The 20,000-nt window shown below is 47.0% G+C and overlaps 1 protein-coding gene across 22 annotated transcripts in view; it reads right to left on the bottom strand.

Moving 5' to 3' along the window:
• The window catches only part of LOC147015825 (zinc finger MYM-type protein 2-like), an 88,968-nt gene that overhangs the window by 20,882 nt on the left and 48,086 nt on the right, over positions 1-20,000 (bottom strand). For 21 of the 22 annotated variants that reach the window (XR_015049866.1, XR_015049865.1, XR_015049867.1 and 18 more), the window contains 3 exons: positions 18,067-18,119; positions 15,863-16,159; positions 10,115-10,202 (listed from right to left, as the gene is read on the bottom strand). Coding sequence is in view for 19 of the 22 variants with exons in the window: in XM_085848358.1 (XP_085704484.1) it covers positions 10,115-10,202; positions 15,863-16,159; positions 18,067-18,119 (438 nt within the window). In the remaining 3 variants the exon portion in view is untranslated. The remainder of the gene's footprint in view (positions 1-10,114; positions 10,203-15,862; positions 16,160-18,066; positions 18,120-20,000) is intronic. The other variant, XM_085848356.1, reaches the window with a different exon arrangement.

Raw genomic sequence — 20,000 nt, 5'->3', positions numbered from 1 at the left:
GTTCGTGTCCAAGCAGGCCTTCGTTGAGGTATGGTTTCTCGGTAGTCTGCCCGTGCGAATACTTAGGTATATCGATAATTCGGCGATTGACCCTGTCGCGCGCTGGTACAGTGTTGACTAGGCCGTGGTGTGCTCTTGGAGCACACCCATGACTGGTTTTTGGTGTTGTTCCGAAAGTCGTGACTGAATTGTCCGTCCGGTGGGCGAGACGGCCGCCATTGGCTAAAGCGGCTGTTCGCATGTCGGCGGGTACGAATTCGTAACACTGGTGTCGAGGAGTGGGGTGAAAACTCTCCCGCCTTCACACCAAACCAAATTAACAGGAATCGGATCAAGGGTGTGTAGAGCGACCCTCGATTCCCATTAAATTTCGAGCTTTTAAATTATTTCCATTAAGCAAGATTGCGGTTCAAGGCAAACGGGATCAGGGGGGTAATGGATGTAGAAATAATAGAATCCATGGCCCAGGCTGAAATCCCCGTGCAGGACATTCCCATAAACACGCAGGACGAATTTCCCCCCACAAACAACCCCAGAGTCCAAAATAGGCGCAGCGGCGGCGGCCGCGGCTTTTGACACCCCCCCCTCCCCTCCGTCAAATTCCCTCCCCAGCCCCCGGCGAATCCACGCCTGATGATCGCGAAGCGACGGCCATTGACCCACCTGACATGGGCCAGCTATTCAGGGTTTTGCTGGCAGAAATGCAACAAATGAATATCATCCAACAGAAATGCAACAAATGAATTTCATCCAACAAAATGGATGAAAACGCAAATAAAAGGGAATGCAAAACAAAATGGATGGCATGAATAAAAAAATGGATGCGAACATGCAGGCATTCAGAAGCGATATGCGAACACTGCGGGGTGAAAAGCTGTGCGTGGGGCGAGGCCTGCAGGCGGGCATAAGAGCAATTGCGTGCAACGAAACGTGTACGGTGGAGTGCAAAATGGCGGCACCACGTGTTGGAGCGAACGAGCTGGGAAGGAGTGCAACGGCTGTCCGGCCCACGATGGAAGCGGGGGATGACAAAATAATATTGGAGACGTGTAAGACGAGACTCGTGCAGGTGACAAAGAAAGTGACGTTGACACAGAGGGAAAAAATTAAATGGGGTGACTGCGGCGTGTAAGAGACACGTGGAGACGATGGAAATAATAAAAGAAATAACAGAGACGCGGGAGATAGAAAAAGTAGAGGAGAGACTACACGATAAAGACGGGGTGAAAGACGAGCACACACACATGGAAGTAGTGGAGGACAATGAGGAGGAGCTCGGGGAATGTGTCATGACCCGCTGCAAGCAGCCGGATAGCCTCCTTCAGGAATGGAGGCAGAAGGCAGAAGCTTGGGGGGTGTGAAGGCCCCGGAACCCCTTGTGGCACAAATCCCCAATATAATTGTCCCGGTATGTGTGTTCACGAGTGTGGATGAAACACCGTGTGTATATGAAGCACCGTGTGTGGATGAAGCACCGTGTGTGGATGAAGCACCGTGTGTGGATGAAGCACCGTGTGTGTATGAAACACCGTGAGTGGAAGAGACAGCGTGTGCGAGTGAAATGGCGAGCGTGAGTGAAAAGGTGTGTGTGAGTGAAACCCCCTGTGCAAGTGAAATGCCGTGTGCAAGTCGAACCACGTGTGCGAGTGAAAGGGCATGCAACAGTGAACAGCCGTGAGTGAGAGACACCATGTGTGTGAGGTCGCTGTATGTGAGGGAGATGGCGGCTGGCATGCGGGAACACGCAAACGCATGTCCGAGTGTGAATGTCATCTCAAGGTGTGTGAGCGTCGTGGCACGTGGGAGTTTGTGCGCGAGAGTGCAACGACGACGACGACGGAGCCTGACGGTGGACAAAGGCCGAGTAGCGGCCATAGCTGTTTTGGGGACCGTGCCGGGTTTGCACGGCAGCACGCGCGGGGTCCGTGCTGTGCTACGCACGAGGCCGCCACGTGCGCACCTGCGGGAGTGAAACCCGGTCCGTAAACGCACGCGGTGGATTAGCCGATCCCGCAGACGGACAGAAGGTAGGCTGGATATGGATTTGGAACAGACGGGTTCTCCACGCGAGCGCGTTTGTAAAGCTCCGACGAGTTGAGCACATGTGTTCGCGTGGGGAACCCCTCAAAACGCGAGGCTTGTTTTTAATGCGCAGGGTGACGTCGTGGCTGCATGGTCGGAATCTGGCAGGAGGGGAAATTCCTGCCGGATGGTACCGTCCAAGAGGGACAAGGTGCGCGAAGCGCGAACAGCTGCCATGACGTCACGGAGAAAGGAGCGCAGGTTGCCGTGCTGGTGGGCGCATTAAAAAAAAGCCTCACTTCGGGTGAACAGGATTCCCGGGCAGGGGGTGGAAGACCCCCTTGGCCTGGGCACAGGATACCACTAGTTCGGGGGAAGGGTTAGCTTAGTTAGACCGGCTCCATGGGGCACGGATAAGTCCTCATGGGGCCCGTGGAATGGATTAGGTAGAGGGATTCAGTTGAGATTTAGGATGGGAAAATGGATTTTTGAGGATACTGACCGACTTTGGATGTGTAGAGCGGACGTAGTTTAGCGACATAGATCATAAGGAACGTGCTATATTGCAAGGGATGACGAGGGAGCACGAGGTAGTTATGGGATTTAGTGAGAAGAATGGCAGTGATCAGCGATGTGTGAGAAGAGGAGTGAAATGGAAACATGTTGAATGAGTGAGGCCAGCGAGCCTGTGTGTGTGGAGTGAATGTGGAATGCATGGTGCGATGAGTGATTGGGGGGAGGAGTGATTCCCACCCAAGGGACCCCAGGGTCAGTGTTGAGTGAGTTTGTGGGTTAGTCAAATTGACAAAATGGAGGTCATTTTGCTGTGGGTGGGAATGTAGGCTCAAAACCCATTTGGAGGGGTGCAGGAGCCCTGTTGACGGGCTGGGAGCATGGCTGCGAATGATGGGTATCACTTAGTGGGTACCCCGGGCACCGGGCTAGTCGGCCGCGGTAGGCCAAGGGTCCACGGGGGGCCGGGATAGTGTAGTGGGCACGGGTGGGCCCGCATGATGCGGGGCCCTGGGCACCATTGGCCGCGTGGGCAGTGCATTGGGCACGGGCACCCAGGGAAGGGGCCCGGGGCGCCAGCCTGCCACGTTAACGTTTCATGGGAGTAGCCATGGAGGGCACTCCCCAGTGTTTAGGGAGCTGGTAGGCTCGGAGACAGTTGCAGGGCCCGGGGGTGCCATAGTTTGAGAATCGGCAGAGGGTGGTTCCTGCCAAGGGAGCCACATGTCCCAGCCACGAAACGGAGCAAGAGCACGAGGGAAAATTGGAGGGCGAGGCCCAAAATTGTGAGGATACCAACAGAGGCGACGGGAATCTTGGTTTATAGAACCAGCAGTTTAAGCGAGAGGCGCTTTTGGAAAGCCCCGGGGTAGTTTAAAGTTAATAATGTTAGGGTAGATCAGGAGATGTACCCCTCCACACCATCCATCCCTTCGCTCGTTGTGGGCTGCTGGACTCACCTTGGGTAAGTAGATCGCCAAGATCTGAGGAGGCCATTCTGAGGCTTCGTTGGGCCTCGACACAGGACACGAGCTCCCCCTTATTCCCCTCCAGGAAGGGAACGTAGGGGTTGGGAATAGGCTAGGAGACACGATAGGTTAGCCGGACAGAGACTATAAAGGGGGTTAGGGAGACGAATTATAGAGGGGGAAATAAAAATAAAATAAAACAAAAAAATAAGTTGTTCTAAATTGGGGATTTTTTGCAAACTAAGGGAGTGGGTATGAACAGAGACAGGCAAAGGCGATAGGTTGGGAGGGAGACAGTAGGGTAGGTCCGAGCCCACCTTCCGAGTGGCCAGCACCACCGCACTCCCTCCACACACTTGCAGGACGAGGCCTGTGCCAGCCAGCTTCATCTGCCGCTGTTTTGCTACAAGGCCTGTGCCGGTCAGTTCATCTGCCGGCTGTTTTGCTACAAAGCCTGTGCCAGTCAGTTCATCTGCCGGCTGTTTTGCTACAAGGCCAGTGCCGGTCAACTTCACCACCGGCCCATTTTGCTACAATGGCCTTGTCTTGCCTTGCCATGCCTTGTCTGCCTACCTTTGCCTTGACCCCATGCCTGCTAGCCCTTGTTCTTGCATTTGCCCCCATCCATTACCATGTGCGCCAGGATCGTCGCAAGTGCTGCAGGGACTGCCCTGTAGGCAGCCGCATCACGGGACTGCAATGGCAGCCCATGCACCGTGTTTGTTTGCATCCATCCATCCATTCACCGTTCATTGTTTATGTTTGCTTGAGTCAGTACTATCCATTTTTCTGCAGGGATTGCCTTGCAGGCAGCCGCACACGGAGACTGCAATGGTGCAGCCCGTGCACCGTTTTGTATTCACTGCGCTCATTTCACGAGGGAGACCTCAGACTGCGTTTGAGCAGCCGGCAACATTCCCTGTCACCTGCATTGGATTCATGAGCCAGAGACTGCATGTGAGCAGCCTGGCTCCTTGCTTTTCTTTTCCCGCAGAGCCATCAGTCCTGGGCCATGGTTTAGTGTAAAATTTGTAAGATTAAGTTAAAATTGTACATGAGTTGCGCCCCCTGCATGTGTGTCATAGCGCCGGCAATTTATTTAAGTCGCCTGAATGAGTGGGTTTGTTTAGTTAGTTACTCAGCCCGTAGGTTATTTATTTTTGGGACACAAATACACAAAATGTCGCACTCAGGGATCCGAAGATAAAACGTACTAGGGGAAACTTACACATGATGGCACACGAAAATTCGACGACTCGGGACGAGTCTGTAAAAAGGGGAGGGAGTAGTGTTACGACTGTGGAAATTCGCAGAACACCATATAGGCCGTTAGTTCAGTTATGTCGATAAGTCTGTGTTCAGTTAGATTTCCCCACCGTTGTTTAATGGGGTTTATCTGTGTGGACAGGGCTGTGATCTTTGAGTTAGCCTTTATTCTTTTGCTATCATTATTTTGGACCGACTCACCAACCACAACACCAACCACCAACCACAATGCCAACCACCTGGAATGCACAGGCATTCCATAACCACGACCACTTCACAACAAACCACACAATCCTCACCACTTTACCCACAACCGCCAACATCGCCTCACCACCTTCTCCACCCCACCAATCACATAACCACCTTCTCAACCACCACCACAAATGCCAGCCACACCACCATCAAGACGCCAGCCACACCACCATAACGCCAACCACACCACCACCGCATTTCCACCTCAGCACGGTTGAGAGAAGCCTGGCACTCATTGGGGGAGAATGGATGACGCCCCACCCTTCCCTCCCCCCCCACCCCAACGGCAAACACGTGCGGAAAAGGAAGCAACGATTGCCTACAGAAGTACTCAACGAGAAAGGCCCCGATTCAGGCGAAAAAACGCCCTCCTTCTGGAAGATTCCCACGGGAGCTAGGAGGGCGGGGCGAGGGCCGTGGAGATAAAAGCGAGCGCTGAACGCAGCGGTGTGGGTGTGTGTCGTCGAGAAGAACCGGGTGTGTGTGTGTGTCGTCGAGAAGAACCGAGTGGTGGGTCGTCGAGGAGAAGCAGGTGGAGAGGCGAGTGGAAGTCAGTCGGTGAGGAACTGGAGAGGGTCCAAGAGGGACGCCCAAGCAAGTCACCACGAGGGTGGAGGTAACCTGCGGCGGCCTCTTGGAGTTCCTTCGGTCAACCAAGCTCCTTGGACATGAAGACCCTAAGGGGTCCAGTCTGACCCCCTTGTCTTTGAGGGGGGTCTTTTTCTTGCTTTGATTTGTGTGAATGTTGTGGCGCCATGTCCCGCAAGTAGAACTGTGCAAGTGCTTGTGAATAATAATAATAGACGATTGTAGTGCTTTGCCTTGTTCGTGTCTTGTCCCTTCCTGCCAATTTCATTGCATTACTGTGTACGTGTGTAAATAATAAATGTGCGTGTTTAAATGTTAACCCGTTCGTTGTGTCCTCTTTCCACATTGAAACGCCGTATTGCTCTCGGAATTTAGCAGGCTTTTAAATAGCCGATAATAGAATCGGGTCCAACGAGGCCTGGCGATAATACACCGCTCGGTTATCCCAGAACGGAACGAACCGCTTAAGCGGTTCGTGTCCAAGCAGGCCTTCGTTGAGGTACGGTCTCTCGGTAGTCTGCCCACGTGAATACTTAGGTATATAGATAATTCGGCGATTGACCCTGTCACGCGCGGGTAGAGTGTTGACTAGGCCGTGGTGTGCGCTTGGAGCACACCCGTGACTGGTTTTCGGCGTTGTTCCGGAAAGTTGCGACTTAATTGTCCGTCCGGTGGGCGAGACGGCCGCCATTGGCGAAAGCGGCTGTTCGCACGCCGGCGGGCGCGAATTCGAAACAATATACAATATACAATAAAATTTTAGCCCCATCTCTCAATGGTGAAGAATCACATTAAAAATTAAAGTAGTCAGATCCATATCTGGATATTCACCAAAATCTAACCAATTAGTCCGTGTCACACACCCAACCTGCCCACCAAATTTGATCCAAACCCATCCACGTTTTGAGATATCCTGCACACAAACAGACAGACAGGGGTGAAAATATAACCTCCGTCCATCACAGATGGTGAAAGTAACTAGAACGGTACTCAGTAGAACGCATACCTCCACCAGGCTGAAAATGTTACGTTTTGTATCCCACTGATGGACCGAATCTGCGTCCAGACCTGAACCAAAATCTAATCGGCTTGTTCTTGTCATCCACCCAACTCATCCACCACGTTTTGCCCTCATCCGTCCACAACCTTTTGAAACATTATGGTAATGCTGCGGTTTTGCGAAGCCTGCGCTAACCCAGGCAATGGCAGACAACATGCAGCGGCCCCAAGTCAGTTATTTAATTTTGACTCATTTGAGATAGCCCTTCCCTTATGTCGAGTGGGACAAAATGCGTTGCGAGGGTTTTCAGACAGGTCTTTATTCCCATTCTTTATTATTACCTTCGTCGGAGGAGGGGGTATTGCATTTGGGTCTGTTTGTCTGTTTGTTTTGTTTGTATATTTGTCCGCACAGAACTTTAGTGTTTTTCTCCGCAACCGCTTGTCGGATTGAGTCGAAATTTTCACCATAGGAGCGACAACTCATGTAGAATGCTTTGTTGATAATGCCTTATGGGTCACGTGCTGTGATAGACATGTTGGAAAAATGGAAAAAAAATCAAAAAAAAAATCAAAAACTTTGGACCTCTATCTCTGGAACCGCATCAAGGATAAAAATTGAAACTTGGCACATAGCAAGTACTCCTCATGGGGAATGTGTTTTTTATGGCGCCATAGGTGTCTTCATTATGACGTCATAATTGCATGTGCAGAACGCTACATCTGATCAGTATGAAAATTTTTGAGGGTCATCAAGGGATAAAATGGTCCAAAGAAAAATATTTTGATGATGTCATTGGTCATGTGATTCGGCAGCCATATTGTTTTGTTTGTTTGTTTTTAAACCTTCAAAAATCTTCTCTGAAGTGGCTGAACAGAGCGAGGCAAAACTTTACAAGTATGACTGCTTATCCATGGGGAGCAAAAGGATCACACATATGATGTCATCGGTCACAGGGTTTGGCAGCCATATTGGATTTACCGTACAGCCTATAAAAATCTTCTTCTCCAGAAAGGCTGGACAGATCGAGGGGAAACTTTATACAAATGTTCTCCAAGCCTTGATACCAGGGTATTCAAGAATAATTGATGGCATATGGTCTGGCAGCAATATTGAATTGAACGAAAAATCTTTTTAAAAATTTCTCTTGAACCGCTTAAATCAATCGACATCAAACTTTGCAATGATGATCAAGTAGTGATGGGGAATGTCTTAAATTTAAACCTGATCGGACGTATGGTCTGGCAGCCAGAATTATTTAATTGTATGATCTGGGTTATTTTTGATCGATTTATTTATTTATTTTGAATTAGGCTCACTTGGCTGTGCCTGGATGGGTTTGAGGGTAGAGTAGTAGCAGCTGAAATATTAATCCTATCCAGGTTCATCCTAATGACTTCATCTTTGCTTTTTGTTTGTTTGGGTTCCTTCGTATTACTCCACTGCAGGATTGTACCTATTTGATCTTCCGTTTGATTTGAATTTAATTTATTTTAATCCCATTCTAAATTGAATTGAATAATTATAAACATCAACAGTCAGGGCCAAGTGTCTGATCAAAGCGGGGTTGCATCAAGCGGGACGTCTTGGTACCCGGTCATCACTGCCAGCAGTTATAAAGAAGCAGTTCTAGTTATGGCTCTTATTGATTGCATAACACACCAGTACACAAACACCACACAAAACTACACAAACACCACATAAAACAAGTTCTGGCGAGGGTTTGCAATCTCGGATTGCTCATTTTCTTGTTATATCTATTTTACTTTCCTTCACACATGACCCTCTCTATTACGCAAGCATGCAGGCCATAGCAAGAGCAAGCTCAATTTACATACGCACGCCATTTCCAGTTCAAACCCCACGCCATTACCGAACCGATGCTCAGTTCAGACCTTCGCCATACGAGATCCCCAACGTTACATTTCTCCAACCACCACAACGCCTCCCGAAAAATCCCCACATCATCGGACCAAAGCTCAAACTCGCCTACACTCACCATTGACGCCACAATCTCAACGACTGCCATCACCATCACGAACTTGCGGAACTACATCCGCTATACTACACCACCACTGCTATTGCTCAACCACCATCACCACCTCCCTCTGGACTGGCAGGAAACAAGAGAGTGGCCCATACTATTATAGATACTCGGGGCTGGACATTCTGGCATCTGGTTCGGGGCGTGCGTGTGCGCTGGGCACAGCTCAACACCGTGGGGATAGCCCTAGCATTCTGCTCAACTGCGGCCCCCATTTGGTGTTCAGCACATGTTCGTGGCCGGAGAGCGCCGCATGATGCCCTCACCCCATGTTATTCTGGGAGCTCCGTCGTGTGACAGGGTTCAGAACAAATGAGGTAATTTCCAGTGCAAAGTCCTCGCAGGGGTGGGGCCAACACAGTGGTTCGAGTCCATGCGCCAATGAGAGCATGGGGAAACGCCCACCGTTCCACCTGTTCCACTCTCAAGTGCTGTCCCGGCTGGAAAAATATAAAAGAGAGCTCTGTTCTGGCCCGCCCTCTTCTCTGCCTTTCTCTCGTCTGGCCCACCTGCTCTTCTCTCATCTGGCTCACCCTTTGTTTTTGGATTGCACGAAGCAGAGTGCTGGATGAGCAAGGAAGCCAGATAACAGACCGAGTGCCCCCTCGCCCATAAATATTGACACGAACAAATTTCTTCACACTCACCATTAGGACTATTCTCTCACACATTCTTTCCTATAATTCAAAACCCCTGACCCACATCTTTACACCTTCCTCTCCACATCATCTTCCAATGACCACACACCTCATCGAACCTCTTCCAATCATATGCACCGTCAAAACCCTCAGTTTACCTCCCTCCTCATCCCCTTCTGAAGTGTAGGCCCATCAGCCATGCCAGGTACAAAAAGAGGTCACAAACACCTCGTTCTTTTCTCATCTCTTTGCTTTCTAATTTCCTCGGGTATGTGCCTGATGGCGCTGTCGCATTGGTACAAGATAAGCTTGTAGAAGTTTGATATCGCGTTAGCTATGCACTGTCCTCTTTTGTTTATACTTGCATTTCTTTTGCCACACCCCACACCCCAAAAATTCTCGAAACCAGATTTTCACCAAAATTGAAATGATTCTTCCTTGTCACACACCAAAACTTGTCCACCAAGTTTCATCCGAATCTGCCCATAACCTTTTGAAATATCTTGCTAAGTGTCGTTTTTGGCCGTATCTCTCAATGGTGAAGAATCACTTTAAAATAATAGCATCCGGATCGTCACCAAAATATAATCAGTTCGTCCTTGTCATACCCCCAACTTTTTAAGACATCCTGCTCACAGACAGACAGACAGACAGACAGACAGACAGACTGGCAAGAGTGAAAACATAACCTCCACCCACCTTTGGCGGCAGAGGTAATTAAGCACAAAAAGGCCATTGATCATATGCTTGTTCAAAACCATAATGAACAACCAAAAGGCCACATGCTTCCCTCTTACAGCCCATGTAATGGAAACATACCCACCTGGAGATGGGTGACTGTTAACGTTTGCATTGTTCTCTCCATCCCCATCCTCTCCTAAAGTGTCTTCCACATCTCTCTCGGTATCTCCCTGTGTGAAGGAGTGCATTTTATTAGAACTGCAAGATGGTTATTTTCTTTGGAAGAATTTGTCTTTACAAGAGATGCAACTTATCCGCAACACACCTCACCAACCCAAATCCGGTGGTTGCTTTGCCTTTTAAGTCTTTAACTGCCCTTTTTTAAACCAACACTCTCATGGTGTGACTCTCAATTGCCAGGATGGATCCCAGGCATCTTCAACGTCCAATCTCATCAAGAAGCAGCTTTCATGATGTTGGGGACCTACGGCTGCAATTTCTGCAATCACTTTTGATCCTTGTGGATTCAGCATAACAGCCATTTTTTGTTACAAAAGGTAAGTTTTCTTTGGGGATTTTCTGTGTCGATAATATGGCCAATTGCTCATATCTGCTTATGTCACTAAGGGTCAGTGCCACTATGGCTTGACATGAACCTTGATCATTTACTTCTAAATAGTCAAATATGGCAAAAAAAAAAAAATCTGCTGGGAAGTGTGGTTGGAAAGGAGAAGAAAGAGCAGGGATAAAAGGAAAGGGTAAACATGGGGAAGGAGAAAGAGCGAGGTGGGGGGAGTGGTTCAAGTATCCCGCTATTTTTGCATAAATTCTTTGGTTATGTTATGTTGGCTGGTAGGATGGCCTCGAGGTACGCACACTCACATCCAAAGTGTCTATCCTGGGTTTGAATCCTGACCCAGCGAAAAATCGTCACCCCGGTGTTCCACAGGCAGGGAGATTCATTAATGTGTGTGCCGTCCCATGGATGGAGGTTAAACTGGGCATCCCCTCTGCCAGCATTAGTTGGCGGACATTAAAAAATCCCACGATGTTCTTCACGAAGAGTAGGCAAGTTATTGCCAACACCATGAATAAATTACAAATTCCTAATCTAACTACAGCTGGGAAAGCAATGGCAAACCACCCAGTATAACCCTTGCCAAGAAACTGCTTCGGCAACACCAATGCTCTGTAACAGAGTATGGTAAATCAAAATCAGAGAATGTTATGTAATGCCTAAATACCTATTTACCAGATTACAATTAAACATTTTATGCAAGCTTCATAAGAAATAGGAATGTAAAACGAAAGTTTGATTTTACATAACATGAGCTCTAAGAGTATTTAGCCAAAGTCTGCTGTAAAGTAAAATACTTTGGTATGCATGGAAGTGGAGCACTTTATTGGTGGGTGTGACATCCATTAAATCACCCTCTTTCTTTCCATTGTTTGAGACCACATGTCAAAATTTGTCGACAGAAAAAAAAATAGAAGGCCATCCAGTTAGTATGTGGCTACCCAGTAAGCGACGCTCAGATCTGACATTGAGGATTAAGTTGTCTTCACCCAAGACTGGGCAGGCATCATGTGCCCGGTGTCAAGTATCCTAATCGTGAAGGGGTGTCACGTGACTATAATAAGCCAGTGGCAAAACCCATAATTGTTTTCATAATCACCAGACTGCAACAAGCAGATAGTGAGAATTCACGATGCATTAATCACTGCAGCTTTCTCACTGGGAGGATACTTAAGACCAGGCACAAGATGCCTGCACAGTCCCACATAAAAACCACTCAGTGGTTGAAACCTCAGATCTGACTGAGCCTTGCTGACGAGGCAGTTATACAAGTTGGTGGTGCCTTCATTGTAAAATATGGGTCGTAACAATTCTACAACTAGTTTTTGCAATCGGAAAAAAAATAAGTAAACGTATGTTAATGAAAGAGCAAAAGCGAATGGAAGACGACGAAATGTTAACATACAGTACTGACAATGAGGTCGTGGGGAAGACAGAAAGACATCGTGTGCAGAAGTCAAGATCCTGAGTAGGTGTGGTAATGGCCTGAGGTGACAGTGATCTACCTTTCGGAAGAAGGGAGGGATGCATGGATGGAAAAACATGCACAGGGACGATTCCACAAGTGGGATAAGGAAAGCGGCCCAGACAAGGAAATTTTGGTGAATGAAAGTCTTGCATCTGGGGAAGTTAAACTGTATTTTTCTATTCTCAGGATTCTATCTGCTTCCCCCACATTCTTCACAGATTTTGATAAATGCAGAGTACACAAGAATGATCAAAGCATGGAAACTCCACTTCACTGCATCATTTTTATTTTTCACATGTAATTCAACACATGAATTTAGGAACTAGTGTTGTACCATGCATATGCAAACTTAAACAGTTATATTGTGAAAATGGTTAGGTTCAAGGTGAACAGGGAGGTAAAAGTGAATACAATAGGTAAAGAGGGAGGAGAGAGCAAGAGGGAAGGCAGAAAGAGAGAGCAAAGTGACAGTGAAAGACAGAAAGAACACTAAACCCACATGGCACCTCAGCAAAAGCTTTCTGCGACTCATTAGGACTGACTCAATCGGTTAACTTCCCGACCCGGATCTCACCCAATGGTGCTCTATCTCTTCTGGATCTGATTTTGACAAATTTCCCTGACAATATCTGCTGCTCTTCCTCCATTCCAATCGGTTCTTCTGACCACGTCCTTGTCAAAGTGGACATCTCTCTCGCTATTATCAGAGAACCACCTCACCGCCGTCGAGTCTGGCATTTCACTCAAGCTGACTGGCAGGGTCTCCAAGCAGCCATCAAACTTATAGACTGGTCTCCCGTCGCTACTTTCTCAAACATCAACTCATCCTGGGAATTCCTTCAAAGAAACCTGCTCTCCCTCATGCAGATTTATCCCCTCTCGTCTTCAGTTGTCCTGCCCTTCCTCCCGCCATTGGTTCACTGAAGCTTGTGGTGAGGCAGTTGTCCTGAAAGAACTTGCCTTTGACTCATGGAAAGCAAACCCAACTGAGGGCAATCTCAGTTCCTTCCATAAAGCGCAGAACAAGTGTGTATCTACCCTCAGGAGAGCCAGAAAACAACATCTTTCTCATCTCAAGTCTGAACTCTCAAACCTCTCTCCCTCCTCAAAATCCTGGTGGCATCTAATCAAATCTGTTTCTGGTGTATGTTCCCCCTCCATCCCCTCCCTTACCTCAAATGGCCGCACTGCTGATACCACACGAGAAAAAGCTGAATGCCTAAACTCGGTGTTTGCAGCTAAATCTTGTGTCCAAAGCCCATCACTTTCTCTACCCACCTTACCCAGTCACACCCAACTGGACCTGGACTCTGTGTCCTTTTCTCCTGACAAGGTGGAGAGCTTGCTTTCAAACCTCGACTCAGATTCTGCAACCGATCCAGACGGCATCAGCCCATGTGTCCTCAAAGCCTGCTCTTCTGCTCTTGCTCACCCTCTCTCTGTTCTATTCACCCTCTCATTTGCCCAAGGTCATCTGCCATCTGCTTAGAAATCAGCAAACATCACTGCACTACACAAAAAAAGGGTACAAAAACAGATCCCTGCAACTGCAGACCAATCAGCCTTCTCCCAATCATCAGCAAGGTTATGGAATCAATCATCGCTTCAGACATTAAATCCTTCCTCTTCTCCAATGGCTTGATTTCTGATCATCAATTTGGTTTCAGACCAGGTCACTCTACCCTGGATATGCTGCTTCTGCTCTCCCATCAATGGATGGAAGTCCTCAATGCCAGACAGGAAATCCAAGCCGTATCCCTGGACATATCACGTGCTTTTGACACGGTCTGGAACCCTGCCCTACTCACCAAACTCTCTTCCTTTGGTATCCAAGGCCATCTCCACTCATGGCTCGCAGACTTCCTCTCCTGTCGCAGTCACCGTGTGGCCCTCACTTGAGTTCTTTCATCCCCTCTTCCTGTCCAGGCTGGAAATCCTCAAGGTAGCGTTGTGGGCCCTGTTCTTTTTCTGGTTTTCATCAATGATCTCTCCGACTCTCTGGAAAATCCTCTCTATCTCTTTGCTGATGACTCCACCCTCTGCCGTACCATCGGTCATGGTACCTTATGCCGTACTGCTGCACCTGCAGCTTCTTCGCTCACTGCAGATCTGGATAAAATCACAAACTGGTCCAACACGTGGAACATGTCTTTCAATCCGTACAAATCTCACACCAACACTATGTCTCTTCGAAAGGACCGCTTAGAAACCCCCCCCCCCATCCACTTTCTCAACAATCCTCTGGAAGAAGACGTTTCTTTTAAGCTTCTGGGTCTCACTATCTGCCATGACCTTTCCAAGGAAAGCCACATTTAAAACCTCGCCTCCAAAGCCAGTCGCCGACTGGGAATCCTCCGTCGTGCAAAGTCCTTCCTCGGCCCACCTGAGCTCCTGAGCACTTCCAAAGCTTTTGTCCACAGCCTGATGGAGAACTGCTCTCCACTCTGGGCTGGTGCTCCTGCCTCCCACCTTCCTCGGCTTCACGCTGTAGAAACCAAGGCATTTCGGATCATTGGCATCTCCCGCAATGAGGCTGAGTCTTTGGGCCTCTCACTCAATCACCGCAGGTTGGTCGGTGGTCTTTCTGTCTTCTACAGTCTCCTCTCCAGCCTCGCCCCCCCTCCCCCACCTCTCTCTCTCTCTCTCTCTCTCTGTCTCTGTCTCTGTCTCTGTCTCTGTCTCTGTCTCTGTCTCTCTCTCTCTCTCTGCGATTTGTCCCCACCACATTTCCGCAGGGTGCTCAAGGTCCGCCAACAACCCCCTTCTGGTAAAACTACCAAAATCACGAATCACTGCTTACCTTCACGCTTTCATTCCTCTTTTTCCCACCTTTGGAATAAACTCCCTCAGTCTATTCATTCCCATTCTTCCCTCCAGGCCTTCAAAACAGCTGTTCACCACCACCTCTCATCACCCCCCATCCAAATCCTCGATCTTTTCTGCCCCCAATAATCCACCCAAGCCCACCTCCTTCAAATTCCCTGCTTTCCTTCCTGAAAGTCCCTGTAATGTCCATCTTCTATTCCCCATGTTCCCCGTCCCATCCCTCTCCCTTCCACAGATCTCCTAATGTCTCTGTTCCCCACTTTTTTGTCCTTCCCACTCTCTCCCTCTTGTCTCATGCCCCCCTTGATGTGCGTTGTGTGTTAGCTCTCGCACGAGCCTCAACAAGGTATACAAAAAAAATACAAAAAATATTTAAAAAAACCGAAGGAAGGAATGCAGCGTAGCTTGGGCCAAGGTTCACTTCGAGTTTATAACACTGTCGTCTTGATGACCACAAGTAATATGCACCATCCTGAATTTCCACTACTTTGCATATAAAAGAGTAATTAAAAAAAAAAGATTTATAAACAACTACAAATCTCCAGTGGTTCAGTTTGTCAGATATGATCAATGGTTTTGTAGTTTTAAAAACAACTATAAATCACAAATGACCAAACACCAATGGTTGTACGAATCAAAATCAAAATAAAATAATTACCAAATCACCATTAGGGCTCGACCAAGAGTTAAATTCTAAGAATGAAACAAATAATTACACAAAGTGTCACATCAGGATGAAAAAAAATCAAAACAAACAAAACAAAATTCATGGGTTGTACAAAATTAATTAAAGAAAAAAAAAAGAACACGGTAAATGCGGCAAGAATACAGATTGCCTTGTGGATTATTCACAAAAGACACAAGGTGGCATTAATTTTTCTGAAGCACCAATGTATTTAAAGAATTTGTTCTTATCACAATCAGTCTGAAGAGTGATTCAAACAAATATTTTGTTTTTTTAACCCCCATTCCTCTACCCTACCTCCTCCATTCATCCTTACTCCTGCTCTCTCACTCACCAGCGATATGCCCTCTCTTGCCACAAATCCTCTCAGCCAGGGATGAGTTGGAGTAAAAGCAGCAGCCATTTCAAACGACAGGCGTTGAGCCTTACTGAGCAGCTGAGAAGCATCAATCCGATGTTTCCTGCCCAATGATCCTCTAAGCCAAGCTCGGAGAGCAACCTCCACATCAGTTCTGCCAGCTGCTCTGCTGACGTCTCCCTCGCCCACTGACCAAGCCACTTGTTCTCTTCGACTTGCCCTTTGCTTGGCTTGACTTGTGCCCAAAGTTTGATTCTTTGAATGGTCTTCAACCTTGAAATTGAAAATGAGAACAAAAATCAGTTGTGCATCCAAAAAACTTTGCATTGCATTCTGCTTTTCCATGAACCTCAACATTTGTAACTAAAAGGTGAAGCGTCCATCAATATATCCGTCCCACTATATTCTAAAGTGTTCCTGCTGTCATAGAATAATCGATTCACTTGGTTGGAAAGGTAATAATGGACTTACTTGGTTGTAAAGGTGATAATGAATTTTCTTGGTTATAAAGGTGATAATCCATTTACTAGGTTGGAAAGGCGATAATCGATTTACTTGGATCAAAAATTTGTGTCCGATTAAGCATAAATATGGCTGTTTTAAAAGCCCGTCTTTCTGGAATGGAAGAAGCAGGACCTGGAACTTTATTGTAGCAATTCCAACAGTATAACAACAAGAACTAATTAGAACTAGAAGGGTACTCGGTAGAGCGCGTACCTCTGCCACGTAATGCCTGATCCATGTGAACATATCAGGCTGAATACATTTTTGAAATATCATGCTATATAGTACTAGATAGTTTTTGGCTTTATCTCTCAGTGATGAAGAATTACTAAAGAAATGAAATAATTCTCGTATCCAGATCTGGATGCAGATCTTCACCAAAATCGAATCATTTCTTCCTTATTACACACACACAACCTGTCCACCAAGTTTCATCCGAATCCGTCGACAACTTTTTGAGATATCCTGCACACAAACAAAGACAAACACTGACAGAGAAGGGTGAAAACATAACCTCCTTCACCTTCGGTGGTAGAGGTCATAAGGCATGATGGACACGGAAGGAGGACACAAAATTATTTGGCTGAGGCCGCGCAAAGCGAGGTCGAGGCCGTTTATTCCTGATACAAGAAACATCCTGTAACCCAGCCCAAAAAAACAAAAAAAGGTTTTTGGAATGCCAGTCATTCATTTTCCATCCAATAATCGTGCAACTTTGTTTAAAGAAATTCTACGTGGGTTGGCGCTCCAATGTTGAAAGTCTTGTGTCAATCACTCAAGCAGTTGTGGAGAAAACAAATTTAAAAGTGAATAAAAGGTGAAAAAGTAAGGGCAGAAGATATAAAATAAAAAAATAAATAATAATAAGAGAGCCTCAGCCAACATTCCACAACATGGTTAAGGATGGTTGTGGACACCTATTGCCATAAACAGCGCTTCTTGAAGCAAAAGAAAAATATATGTGAAGGAACACAACTAACAACTACGTGTTGTGAAAGATCCTTTTTTCTTTTTTTTTTGCATATTTACTTTAACTTTCCATCCTCAATGAGATTCACAGATAAGCATGCAACATGTTTATGAAGTGCAACATGCTATCTTTTGATTAAAACGTCAGCATTAAAAATTAAATTAAAAAAAGAACACATTTAAAAAATATTTTAAACAATATTCCTTCATCAGCAATAAAATTCTTACAATGACGATAACTTTCCAGTGAGAGAGTGACAAAAACCATGGGATGAATCATTGCTCTCCAGCACGCAAATTTTCAGGATTGCTCAGTTCAGACGACGATAATGGTGAAAGTAAAATTACATGTTGCGCGTCCAATTTCCTGGTTGTGGTTCTTTCCTCAACAGCAACAATTTGCATACACAAAACTAAGAAATTTTCAAACTGTGAATACGTCATATTTCACAGTTTTTAAAGTAATAATTATTTGTGATGAGCATATATGTACAAGCCTCTCCAGGAGTCATGAACACTTAAAATTAAATTACGAAAGTTTATGACATTACGAGGAAATACAGTACAACGAAAGAATGGCTTTTATGAGGTGGTAAGTTTGGAAAATTATGGAACTCCGTAACTGAACAATAAAACAATAAACTATGTGGTTGCAATCTGAATATTGAAGAAAGCAATAAAAGCACACAAAAAAAGCAAATTCCAACCTGCACCTCTCCAACTGCAAAAGCAGAAGCATTGTGGTTGCTTTTGGTGAAACCTGTGAGAAAAGCCATGAAGATTACATCAGACAATTGTCATGTTGAAGTCATAGTTCATAAAACCATAACTGAAGCTACAGGATTAAAGGACGTACATTTTTCAAGCATTTGCATTCATGACACCAAATATCTCATTTACAAGCCATCAACAGTTTATTTATTTTTCCTCAGGTCCATGCAAAGCAGTATTCTTTTTCCTGCTGGGCCAAATTATTATTTTTAAACAATAGAAACGAATAACAGATGCAAACACAATGACAGGCAATTTATTTATTTTTATACAGGATCTAATGCTCGTAATGGAGATGCCACACATCTCACACAAGGCATGAGACAACACAGGACTGTTAGATGAGACAAACAGCCACTGAGCTTCGGGGAAGTGGCGTCACTTCCAGGGACATACCAGCAATGTCACAACAACGGTGCTGATTCTTCACCGCACCGAACAGGGCATTTCCTGAAGAAGAATTTCCTCCTCCCGAAAGATGCCAACCGATGGGGATTGGCCATGCTCTTATCCTTTTAAATGCTGTATGTCAAAGCAAGGAAGCAGCACCTACATTTTAAGTCTGTGGTATAACTTGGCAGGGGTGTGAACCACCGACCTCCCTGACTCAGAGTGGATGCACTAACCATTACACCAGCGAGTCTGGCTGCGAATGCAAGCTCAATGAAATCAACCGCGATCACCAACTCCAGGTAATGTTGTGCAACTTCAATGTGGTCTTTTGCATATCACTCACATGACAGTTCCCTTGAACGACATTTGGACATGCTTCCAAAGCCATGATTGGGTGTAGTTCTTTTTCTTTCTTTGCTATGTTGATACTGCTACAGCTGTGGAAATCGCAATACACCATAAAGGGTCCTTAGATCAGTTATGACGCTAAGTTCATGTGTAGTTAGTCCACACCTGTTGTTTCGAGGGAATATGTGTGATTCATCCGGGCTGCGACGCTTTGAGTTAGCCATTTTTCTTTCTCTATCGTTATTTTGGACCATTAAGCCGCCAACAACTCAAAGACCACCACCTTCACCTCTTTACCTCCACAACTCCATCCCGCAAACATCGCTTCACCGCCATTCCCAAACGACGCCCACCAACAACCAAACCACCACAGCAAATCCCCCACCACCTTCGCCTTTCTCTCCACAACCAACAACCACACCACCTGTCAACACCAAACGTCATGCTGTCCAGGGCCCATTCGGTGATTCTTGCCGAACGCATCAAGCCACGACTGCAAATGGATGCCTTTGCAAGAGAAGCGGATCAGGAAGGCTTCACGCCCCTTTTCTTCCATCCAATGACTGAGCATCGGGTGGCATGGCCCCGCCTCCGAACCCGCTGTGAATGCGTTCCTTTTAGGAGGGGAAATCGGATCAGGGGAGGCTCACGCCCCTTTTTCTCCGTCCAATGGGCGAGCGTCGGGCGGTGTGGCCCCGCTTCCAAGCGCGTTTTGATCCGCGAATCTACATACAAGCTCCTCCCCCGGTCTATAAAGATGCGAGGACAACGCAGGTCGTGTGTGCAGAAAGGGGTGCAGAAAGTGGCGCAAGTCGGAAGTCGTGGAGTCTGAGAGGTTGTCGTTGGTGGGACGGGGCACGCTTGATCCCTTTGTACATGACGGTGTGGTGAGAGAGAGAGGAAGCTCCTGCTCGAGAGTTCATGGTAGGAGGGTCAGTCGGAGTCGGTGCGGTCCCGAGACCCTGCTGGTGGGACGGAGCATCTGCCATTCCCCTCTCTCGGCCCCAAGTATCGACCGTTTCCCCCCCCCCCCCGTCCGCACCGAGATGGCACCGGAAAACCCCATTCGTTCCCCAAAAACCCATCCGTGGCGTCGAACGGCCAACACGTGCCGGCGCGAAGCACGAGC

The sequence above is a fragment of the Eptatretus burgeri genome, chromosome 12 (genome assembly GCF_056783735.1).
Source record: "Eptatretus burgeri isolate ZD-2024b chromosome 12, Ebu_testis_v1, whole genome shotgun sequence".
NCBI lineage: Eukaryota > Metazoa > Chordata > Myxini > Myxiniformes > Myxinidae > Eptatretus > Eptatretus burgeri.
This window is presented reverse-complemented; position numbering and strand designations above follow the sequence as displayed.